Consider the following 12,193-nt stretch of genomic DNA (forward strand, 5'->3'; position numbering starts at 1 on the left):
ATATCATAATGCTATGTCAGAAATGGCATGAATATTCAGAAGTCAGTTAACTAAATCATAGCACATCCAAACAACGACATGTTGTGCATCTGATTAAAGTCAGGCTACAGAATATATCTGGACATGGAAAACATTTCCTCTGTTAGGTGATAATTGTGTGGGTATCTGTGGGCGTCCAAACACGTATATACACTGACAAATCCTTCAAAAGCTGTAGTCACAATGATTCCCTCTGGATTGCTTACCTCTGACAGTTTAAAAGTGACTGATTCTAGTTCCTAAATTTTAAATAAGGGCTGTGAATTACTTACACATGAAGAAAAAAAATTATGTTCAAAACAGAACAAACCACAGGAACAATGGTATTCAATGGCATCGAGTGATCAAGCGGGATAAGAGTTCAATTTCTCAACACATGTGTTAATTAAAGGCAGACATGGGGAGGAGATGAAGGGGTGGGATCTGAAACAACAGTCAAGTGTAGCAGAGGAAGGTCACACTGTGAAAGCTGTGTTGTGTGGACCTAGAGTCTTTAATCTGCTGAACACTGGAGGAGCCGAGAGATAAGAAAGAAGGTTGTGTCTTTACATTTCTCTCACAGTGGTTCAGTGAAGATGATCTTCATAGCTAAGCGATCAGTGTGTGGTGTGTGGTGTGTGTGTGTACACGATGTGTGTATATGCGGTGTGTGTGCGGTGTGTGTGTGATGTGTGTACATGCGGTGTGTGTGTGTGTATGTGTATATACGTGCGGTGTGTGTGCAGTGTGTATGTGTGTGTGTGTGTGGTTTTTGTGTATATGTGTGCGGTATGTGTGCAGTGTGTGTGTGTGTGTGTGCGTGCGGTGTGTGTGGTGATCACTTTTGAATGAAGAAAGGAGGGAGGATACCAGAGTGTGAAGAGAGCAAAACTTTTGATTTAAGATAATTAAAACATTTCTCTCACTGCTGTAAATAGTAAAATATTATTTATGGAAAATCATACTGGTCTGGATCAGTTGATGGAACATAGAAACTTGGTATTAAGGCCAAATTGTCACAAATTAGAATCACCTGAATAGGGAGACTCACCTGAAGAATTTGTTCTGATTTTATTTGTCCTGATTGTGGGCGGCACCTCCCAGTAGAAGCCCAGATTAAAAAACAATATTTCAGAAAGAAACCTGTCTTGACTTGGCCTTCCTCTTGCCCCTGAGTTGATTTATCCCTGCTGCTGATTCCTTCACGTACAGTAAAATCAGCATTCCCAAGCTTTCCTGGTGGAAGAGGGAGCATAGACTACCCAGACATTTTCTGGGCTTCCAGCGCCAGACTGGGACTACTGCCTTATGAATTGATAACTACAGGTCCTCCCAGAGAGAGACAGCTATTCTGGGACTGCTCTGAATACTGAGGCAGCCAGAGCTAACGACTGAGAACTGTTTCTCAGCATTGCAGGTGTAATTCGACTACTATTGTTTAAAGATCACTTAATAAATAATATATAATAAATGAATAAATTATATATACATATTCATATATGAATTATATATACATATACATATATTCATCTCCTTGTTTCTGTTTCTCTAGAACAGTGTGGTTCTCATTCAGTGTGCCAAGACCCTTTTAGAGGTAGCATATCAGATCTCCTGCACACCAGATATTTCATTACAATTCATAACAGTAACAAAATTACAGTGATGAAGTAGTAATGAAATAATTTCTGGTTGGGGGTCATCACAACATAGGAAGTGTATTAAAGGGTCGCAGCATTAGAAGGTTGAGAACCACTGCTCTTGAGGACCCAACTAAACATATTCAGACCTTGACATCACAATTGATTCTCTCTTTCCTTTGTGCTTTTCTTGTTTATAATTTGTTTTATGAGAATATATGTGAATGTTTTAATGTATTTTTACAATGCAGATATTAACACTAAAGGAAATGCCTGTGAAAACATTCCTGCCTTGTTCTACAGGCTTCCTACCTAATTATCCTGTTTTAAAATGTGCATCATTAGAGTCCTTCAAATTAGGCCATGGGAGATGAAGCAGCCTTCCTAACAGGTTACAGTCTGAATAAATATACTCTATCAGGGTGCCCGGTACTAGCCAATTAAATATCTGTCCACTTAAAGCTTTGCCTACACCTGTCCCCAAGGGACATTTCCAACAGACCCAATTAAACATGGTTGATGGTTTAGCTCCTGGATCCTTCAAGACAGACCTGTTATATTTTCCAACCCTCTTAAGGCAGACAGAGGAAGTGTAATCGGAACTGGTAACAGTGTGTTGCTATACCTTAATCTGTCACATGTTTCCTTTCCCTGCTCAACATCATTCCCAGCTTCATGTGCTGGTGAGACCTGGTTCCAGAACTAAGACTAGATGAGAGAGAATCTATTTTTTTTCACTTCCCTGCAAAAAGGAGAGAATCTATTTTTTTCCACCCTGTCTATCAGATTAATTCTAATATTTTCTAGATCACCACCTACAAATGATTCCTTAAATTCTTAACAACACAAAAGAAAAACTCAACCAACCAAGCAAACAAACAAAACCAGAGACCAAAAAAAAAAAAATCCCATTCTTTGTGTTCAGTGAGGGCTAGGTAGCCTGTGTGATTCTTTGTGTTAAGTGAGGGCTAGGTAGTCTGTCTGATTCTTTGACCTGTGGGGCTCACGTTTGATGTCTCCACCCCCTCCACTCCCACCCATTTTATAACTTGCTGTCATAGTAACCCATGTCCTCCTAGACTCCCCATGCCTCCTCCTTACTATCAGGATTCTTGTAGCCACTCTCCAATCTTTCTGATCAAATCCGCATTTGAGGAAAGATCTGGAATAGTTTGTAGCAGAAGTGAGTGGCTGGCAGAGAGCCGGAAGCGTGTGCACGCAGGCAGATCCACAGAGCGTTACCCCTTAGCAGTTTCAGCTTTGCCGGTTCCTTTTCACTAGACGCCTAACTGACGGAGCAGAAGGTGTTCCAGAGAATAGAGAATGCATTGCCCTGCCAGGTTGGCATTCAAAAGTGCTCCTCCATGATGTTCTGACAGCCAAAATGGGCTCTAATGCTCTCAGGCAGAGGACCTCGGAGACTGGGCCCCATTATCCTTAAGTGCTAGATGACAAGGGCAAGGACTTTCAAGTTGTCTGCAGCAGGCTTTTAAAAATCAGAACTTCACAGAGAAAAATTGCACGGGATGGAAGGGGGAGGCTTAGGGTCAGACCCGGGTCATGAGCTTCTGTATTAACTCTGTAACTGGGTGTCTGTCTTGGCAGAGGGCATCTGAGTGATGGTGGGCTTCCGGCCACCCCTGGGTTTATAACAAATGCAGAAACCATCAAACCAGTTCTTGCATGAAGCCCACCTTCATTTTTAGTTATTTTCTGCGCTTCCCATTACTTAAAGAACCCTTCCTATTTAAATCATGAGTCCATCATTCATTCTTACTGTAGGCAGAACATCAACTCCAGACTGGATCGCTCTGGAAACTCTTCCTGTAGCAATTCAATTGGAAGAAAATACTAAAATAAGCAATAAAAATATGAACCTAGATTAAATAATGGCTGGTATTTTGTTGGTGTATTTATGCCAGTGTCTTTTTTTTTTTAAATCTAGTGTGAAAAGAAGGGCAAAAAGCATCATAGATGATGTTCTAGAGGGCAGCTCATCTCAAGAGTTGAATTCAGAAGCACGGCGCCAAACAAAAGTGAGGCTAAAACACTGGTTAGAATCATGCCTTTGGTCTACTATTGGTGTTCTATATGGGGTAGATAGATTCCTGCTCACGTCTCTCCAGGGAAAGGTAGCATAACAAAGATAAAAAGCACAAAAGCAAGTTATGTATTAGAAAGTGCTAAGATTATTTGGAAAATTTAACAAGGTAAGAAGGGCAAGGAATATCAGAAGACCTGCCGTCTGAGGAGAGACCAACACAAAGGCCTTAGGTGGATGGATACGCGAGTGGCAAGTTCCAGGAACAAGGCGACCAGTGTAGTTCGAACAACATTCGTAAGGACTCAGGTAGACAGCGGTGCACTAGATCATGCGGGGTTTTTTCTCTCAAAACTAAGGAGCCTGTGAAAAGCTGATATGAATTACAAGGTAGACATGGCTGGCTATCGTGAGGAGGGTAAAGTACAGAGTTTAGAGGGCAGATGGAAACCGAGTCAGAGCAGGCCACGGTTCTGAACTCGCCTGGATAGACAAAACAAGGCTCACTTTTTCAATACAATGCACATTCTTGGCAGCATCTGTCATATAATGTTGAGAGAAAAAGTCATAGGTGAATACACAGTATTAGTCAGTTTGAAGTGCAGAGAGATAAAAATACAAAACATAGTTGGTAGATTTCAAATGCATGTAACGATGCCATGCAGGACAGCAAAGCAATGCCAAATTCAAATGCTGGATACTGGTTACCTACGGGAGTTGTGAGTCAGGAGATGGGATCAGGGAAAATCAATACAAAGACTCAAAAGTAATGATCTTTTCTAAATCTGGGGTAGGCATATGGGTGTCATTCTACTCCCTTACAGGAAGTCTGTGGACCTAGGGGGAAAGTTAACAGTTTAATTTGTTGTTTTTCTTTTGCTTTATGTCCAGAATCTGACCTTCTCCATGGTGCACAGCTTAGAGCAGAATGGCAACAACCCACCCAATTTAGTGCTACGGTCTAGGTCAGGGAAGGCTTATCTCTCCCGCAGCCAATTAAACACGGTGACTTCCTAACAACTGGTAATTACAATTTTCTGCATAACTAAACTCCTTGGGTTGTTCATTTATTATTAGTGATAATCATAGACTCCCGAGAGCTTTTCTTCATAAAATTGTATGCACAGAAATCTTTTCTTTGGCATTCCGTCTTTCTCAGCTTAAGGAAGAGAGATGCAGCAAGAGACTGAACTTATATACAGCAATCTCTGCTCCAAGTACAGGGCGGCAGGGTGCAGATACCAGATACTGATGTCCAAGCACCGTGCGGCAGTGCGGATCCTGACGTCCAAGCTCGTGCAGACAACCGAACACAGTGGGGCAGTGCGGATACTGACGTCCAAGCACAGGGCAGCAGTGCGGATACTGACATCCTTATGCCATTTTCACCCCAGCAGGCACACAGCCCGATAGTTGACCGGTTTTACTCTTTTACTCTTTGACTCTTTGTTCTTTGGGGCCCACCACCTAGTTCCCAAATAAATCACACACAGAGGCTTGTTCTTATAAATGCCTGGTCTTAGTTTAGCTTGATTTTAGCCTACTTTTTTTTTCACTTAAATAATCCCATCTACCCTTTGCCTCTGGGTTTCCCCTTTTTTTCTGTAATCTCACTTTCACTCTTACTCTGTGGCTGGCTGTATAGCTGGGTGGCTGCCCCTTCTTTTCTTGCTCCTTCTCTTTTTCTCCTTCTATGTTTTCTTTCTGCCCGCCAGCCCAGCCTATCCTCTCTCCTAGCTAGATATTGGCCGTCCGGCTCTTAGATCTATTGGGTGTTTCAGACAGACGCAGTAACAAAGTTTTACAATGTTGAACAAACCAAACATAAAAGAATGCAACACATCTTTGCATCATCAAAGCAAATGTCCCACAGTATCAACACATGTAACATATCTTAAAATAATATTCTACAACACAGCCCAGGTACTGGGATACTCTTCCTCACAAGGAAACTGAAGACACTTAGGACTCTGTGCTTTCCCGAGCTCAAACACAGTGTCTCAGGTTGGCAGAGAAGCCAGACAGGGAATTTATCAAAGGGTTTCCAAGGTGGGATCATCAAAGCCAGGAGGAAGAAGAAATGTATGGGGGCTGGAGCCTGGGAGAGAGTTGGTCCAAGAGCTATGGGGGGGGATTTAAGAGATTTAATATCTTTCTGCAGAGGTGTGCAAATATGATCTTAATGACAGTTACTAATCAGATTAAGATTCTTGCTTCCATGACATCTCTTTCCCCGTAATAACTATGGACATGACAGGCTGTGGGGTCTGAGAGACGGCAGCTCGCATCCTGCTACCACACATCTTCTCAGCATAGACCAGCCCTCCATGTCTGTGAAATGAGTATAATACGCCCCTAGTTTTCAACAAATCAGAGGTTACATGTCCCTCTGTTACTAGGAATCTGCCCTCTATTCAGCGGCCGGTGTGATCATTCTAAAACACAGCTCGTGGTGGTTCACGTGCACTTCAGCACTCCAGGGGTGGAGGCAGGAGAATGGCTAACTACCAAGACCCTGTTCCAGAAATGTAACACATCAATTAGGCTAAAATTTCAAAATACGGCTCCTGTCTCTCATGAACTTACAGTTCAACTACCCATTCCCATTGTACAGGCAATGTACAAAATAGCTCTGCAAGGCTTGTGGTGATGTGTCCTTCCTTTCCTCTCTGGTGTCCTCTGCTGTGGCACTCGGCCACATTAAACTAATCCTAGTTCCCTTCACTCCCCATGCTCCCTCATGCTTCCCCGCAACACCTATCACCTCACTTTCTTCAGATACTCCAGGCACTCTCTCAGAGTTAAACCTACAGTCTGCAATAGAATGCTTTTAACATAATTCCTCTCCAGATGCATACATCTACATGTTTATCTGCATCCACCAATTCGGAGGCACTTCAGAAACTTATGTGAATTTATCCACATGATGTTTCTATACCACCTTAGAATATAAACTTTTAAATTGTTTTTATACACCCTATATGTCAGTATAATGTATGTATATAATTTGCATTAAGCAATAACAGCAATCCATTTTCTGTTTATTGGGAGCAATTTTTAAACTATCATAGTGGTTCTAGCATCTGTTGGCCAGCAAGCATGTCATATATGCATTTTTACTAATATTTCAGAATTTAATATAAAGTCTGCCCACTTATGAAAGAGTGTCAGACTGAGGATGGTCACCTCGCCACAGGTCTGGGCAGACCCAAACAGCAGTCAGTCTACAGTGGGCAACACTGGGAACCAGAACACAGAGCCTGCAGAAGTGCCCGTTATCTTGGTTACTGTGTCTCTGCATGACATCCCTTCCCCACCTCAACCAGAAAAAGCGTCAGCATTGTGACAACAGGCCTCCAGCAGAGGACTCCTCTTACCTCAGCATCAAAGCGCGGGTCCTGGTAGGCATCGCTGACGTTCACAGGAAGGCCTGTCGAAGCAACCAGCTCAGCGATGCTGTTATTTATCAGCCAGTCGGAGTACGATGACTTCTCCATGCTTTCTTTGAAACTGTCGGAGCACCAAGTCAGTAAAAGGAAAGAAGAGAAACTAAGTTTGCTGGAGAGTAAACTCCACCAGACGACATTAATAGCAACATTTCCTGTCCTCATTACTGAGGAATAAATGGTATGAGTCAGAACGACAGGGAGAGAATCATCAGGAGCCCCCTTTAAACTATTTCCCCACTAGAATGGAAGGTGATCAGACTGTGGAGAGAAACACAGATCCTCTACAGGCCAGAGAGTAGCTCTAGGCTGTGTTCAAGCCTCAAGGCTGACAAGTCTAATGCACACAACCAGATAAGACCAAGACTGATAATAGGGCACCAACACACGGCTTCATACACTTCCACTGGGCTCCTCAGCTGAACATCCTAGCTGAACATCCCAGATGTTTTGCTACCAAGAATGAGGGAAACTGGGAAATAAATGTTGCACGTTTTCGGTGTGAGGACAGAGCGCAAGGCCTTATGCAGGCTAGGCTGGTGATTGTGTTTCCAGCGCTAGCACAGCCCCATCTGTGTGTCTCGGCTAAGCTGCACTTCATGTAAGAAAATATTAAGACTGTAGACAGCCATTGCTATTACATTGCTAGTACACATTGTGCACAGTTGTTATTATTATACTGCATGTACCCATTTGGAGTTGGTGGCGAGCTGGGAAGGGCAGGCGTTGTCATGGAGACCACTAGACGCATGAATGAGCAGGAGGGGTGGATTATCTACCATCATCGCTCCATCACGTCTGTCGGGACAGACGCTCTGTGACTGGCAAACTCAGGATCTATTTACGACGTTATTCATCTCTTGATGCACAAAAAGGCTGAATAGCACACAAGCTGCTTCCCTGTGGCTCTCTAGATGCAAATGGAAATTTTAATAAGAGGCTTAGGTTTATAGCTATTGAGTAGTACGTAAATAAAAGAACTTGAAAGAAAAGATGTGTTTCTAATTCGAAGAACAAAGTCTGTGTTCTGTTTTCTTTTTGATACTTTACATCTATGGCAAATGGGGCTTTCTGTTGTATTTAATGAAAGTGACATAGAGGAAGAAACATGGTAAAATGTACCCAATATATGGATCTAGGCTAACAAAATAATTTCTAAATTTATACGAATGGACTGGATTCTTGATGCGCTTTCAAAGAGGCACTGACTTGCCAAAACATTCTATGTTGTCTATATACTATATTTCACAATATTTCACAATACATTTATTTTGTGTATATATGTGCGTGTGTGTGTGTGTGTGTGTGTGTGTGTGTGTGTGTGCCAGGGGCTGATGTCAGCAGTCTTAATTGATCACTCTCCATTTCATTTTTTCTGAGAATCTCTCACTGATACAGTTAGGCTGGCTGGCCAGTGATCTTGAGAGATCCACCTAACTCTGTCCCCAGTTCTTCAGTTGCGGATGGGCCCTGCCAGGCCCCGTTTTAGCATGTGAGCGGGGAATATGAACTCAGTGCTCATGTTTGCCTTGGCAGGCATTTTACCAACCAAACCATCCCTCCAGTTTCATACGGCATAATTTCAGAAGTGTTTGAGTTCTGGTCTATTGCTTGCAGTAGACTGTGGGGGTAAAGGGCTGAAGTAGGACCTTAGAAAGGCCTGGGTGGAGCAGTCAGGGAGGAACCCGGGACAAGGAACGAACATTATCCACTTCACTCAGTGTCTTTCAAGATGGGCGCAAGACCACAGGAGAGATTGGAGGTGGGAGGAGGAAACACCAGGAATTAAAGAAAAACACAGAAAAATGGGTGACCAGAGGCTGAAGAATAAGACTAGAAAGAAGGCCAGAGTCCAAGAACTGAGACTTGGATAGAGCTGCTGGGATCTGAGCTGTAGGTGACAGAGAGCTGTTTAAGAGTATGGGAAAGAAAAGGCCGCTGGAGCAGGGATTCCAGGAACCTTGATTTAGAGGTGGTGAATAAGAAGCACTAGCCGAGGGATCGAAGATGAGAGACACTCTGGTGGACTCCAAGCGTCAGGCCCATGTCAAGGGTTTGGTAGCCTGTGTACCTTTCGCTTCTGAATAACTAGCCCTGTTCACAGCAAGGGTTTGTTTGGAGACTCGAGGAGATGAGAAAGATACCAGGTGTTCCAGAAGCATGGACAGATTGCTTATGGGGAGAACAGGGCCAGAGGTTCAGTCAGTTCTCAGGACTGCAAAGTGGACACGGAGATGAGATTATTTTTAGGGACATGAAATTTAAATAGCTGGAATTTCGCAGAAAGGGCTTGCGTAGAGAAATTGACATTGAGGGAAAGAAAGGAGGGGAAAGGCAGAAACACGGGGGAGGGAAAGAGAGAAGAAATGAAGAGGAAACAAACAGGCTTATCATCGCTGTAGAACAGGGCCAGTCCAGGTGTGTTGTTAACTAATTTGCTGTCTGTATGTGCATCTTTATGATGTGGGTCTTTGTCTCTACATTCTACCAGCTCAGAAAAACTGAAGCTCAGAGAAGCTAACTTCCTGAGAGATCTGATTTTTACCTAACTCCCACTCCTCACTCCCAGATGACTCTGTCTCTTTATTACCCTTCAGGACTTTAATAAGCAGAAGAAAAGCAAGGCTCATGGGCCTCGCTCTGCAAACGAGAGAGAGAGAGAGAGAGGACACCAGGAGTTGGGGAGATGCAGAGGTAGTGAGCACTTTGCGCTGAGCTGCGGTAAATGGAAGGAAGGAAAACTGCTGGGCTTGCTCTTCAGAGTCTCGGGTCCCCAGGAACAGAATTCCCAAGGAATGAATGATGAGCAAACACCACTGAGCCGGCGCTCCTGAAACCCTCCTTCTAAATCTAGGACATTTTGGAATTTCCTCAGTTCAAACTGCAGACTGCATTGAAGTGACGGCAGAGGTGCAGCAGCCTTAGAAGGAGGAGCGTTGGTTCCATGCAGGGCGCTGTTCAAACGTTCTGCAAGAGGCTGCGGCCTTTGCCCTTACAGAGCTTACCACTGAGATGAAGAGAGAAGACAGCAGCACACGGGCATTTAAACAACATATAAATTGAAATTCTTGGTATGATTCTCAAATGAAGAAATTGGCATGCACCTAGGTGGCCAAGTCCTCAAGTCTGTTGGATCAGCCATGAATGCTGAAGAGACCCAGGGGCTTGAAAAAGGAGATGGGGTTCTGAAATGCCCTTTAGCTGGGACGGACAACAGACTTTCTGAAAACCAACCTTGCATGTGTACAGTTGGTGACCCACAGGCACATATGTTAAGGGTTAGGAGATAGGACACCCAGAAACTTGACCTGTCATTTACATCATTGTCTTAGTCTGGGTTGCTGTAAAAAAAATACCATGGACCAGGTGGAAAACAAAAACAAGTATTTATCTCTCATGGTTCTGGGAAAACTAAGATCTAGTCTCTCACAGATTTGGTGTCTGGTTCCTTCTTGTGTATCTCACATGGTGGGAAGAGTGGAGAGCACCCAGGGCCTCTTCTATTCGGATGCCAATCCCCTTTATGAAGGCTGGCCTCATGATCTAATCATCTCCCAGCTCCTACAGGTATCCTCACACTTGGGGTTAGGTTTCAACGTATGAATGTTCAGACCACAGGAATCAGAGTCTGGCTTCGGCATCCGTTCAACTTTTCAATTCCCATTGCATCTTTCAAAACATTGCTTTTTTTTCTTTTCTATTTGGTTTTTGTTTGTTTGTTTTTGTTTTGTTTTTCAAGACAGGGTTTCTCTGAAGCTTTGCAGCCCATTCCGGAACTAGCGCTTGTAGACCAGGCTGGCCTCGAACTCACAGAGATCCGCCTGCCTCTGCCTCCCTAGTACTAGGATTAAAGGCGTGCGCCACCGCCGCCAGGCTCTTTTCTTCTCATTTTTTAAAAGAGTGGTTTTGTGCAATATAATTGAAGTCAGATTGATCCCATCAAACAGCCCTTCTCACCCTGTGATTTCAGGTGAGTTTCAGAGCCTTCACCTGTGAACTGGGTGCTAAATAGACAGCGGAAGCTCAAACTAAGGTTATATTTTCAGCCTAGAGTAAACATCTTTTAAAAACATGATGTTTGCAGCAAATTCTTCATAGAAGAGCCAGTATTCCTTTACACATTACAGCAAGGCAATGCATTTAATCACAAGTGAAAGGGCCCCGATTAGTCCTGGTTTTTATTTTTGTTTTATTCTTTCACAGGCTTTGCTGATCTAATTCTGACTCCCAAGGCCCTTGTATCCGCTGTTGCTTCCTTTCTTTGGGTTGACTGCCATTGGAACAAGACATGACGAAGACCATGGACCGCTCTGCAAACTAAACCAGTTGTTCCCCAGCTGTGACTGACAACCTCCAAAAGACTGTTGGAAACCACAGATGCTTACATCAGGATTCATAACAGTAGCCAAGCTGTGAAGTCGCAACAAAAATAATTCCATGGTTGGGGGTCATCACGTCATGAGGAACTGTGTTAAAGGGTCACAACATTAGGAAGGCGGACAGCCACTTCTCTAAAAGGAATGAAGGCAGATGAAATCTAGCCTGGATATACATATTTGCTGGCAGTTGGACCACCACAAAGGAGGGACCTTCTTCAAATTCTCAAGAGATGCTTATGTGGCTTGCCAGGGCCTGGCTTTAATCTCTTCTTCAACATGTCTGAAAGATGGGTATGCCATATTAAGTTGAGAAGGCTTTCAGTGGGGCAGCTCACAGCCTCCATGTTGTCGCAACTCAGTCTACTTTCTAATAAACATCACCTCTTGGAACCAAATCGCATGCATCTGACAGCCCTTTCAATATCTGGTAATAATTAACACAGCTCCCAGGGGTTCCCCCAAAAGACCATTCTTCTCAAACATACTTCAGTTTTCTTCAAGAATTCATTCTGTGGCATGCCTTCCTATTTACGTCAATGTCAGACACAGCTCTGCCCGTGACTGACCCTCAGCATGAAGGCTGATGCAGAACAGCTTTCTCTAAGAAGTCTGTGCATTCTAGGTCCTGGTCTATCACTGAAAGTTGGAATTTGTTTCCAGTAAGCCATTTAT

At 43.6% G+C, this 12,193-nt stretch overlaps 1 protein-coding gene across 1 annotated transcript in view; it reads right to left on the minus strand.

The window, feature by feature from the left end:
• Positions 1 to 12,193, minus strand: part of Pde11a (phosphodiesterase 11A) — a 327,936-nt gene that overhangs the window by 152,002 nt on the left and 163,741 nt on the right. Inside the window, exon 6 of the mRNA XM_087900073.1 lies at positions 7,074 to 7,206. Coding sequence (XP_087756199.1) covers positions 7,074 to 7,206 — 133 coding nt within the window. The remainder of the gene's footprint in view (positions 1 to 7,073; positions 7,207 to 12,193) is intronic.

This window comes from Myodes glareolus, chromosome 21 (assembly GCF_982192425.1).
Source record: "Myodes glareolus chromosome 21, mMyoGla1.1, whole genome shotgun sequence".
Lineage (NCBI taxonomy): Eukaryota > Metazoa > Chordata > Mammalia > Rodentia > Cricetidae > Myodes > Myodes glareolus.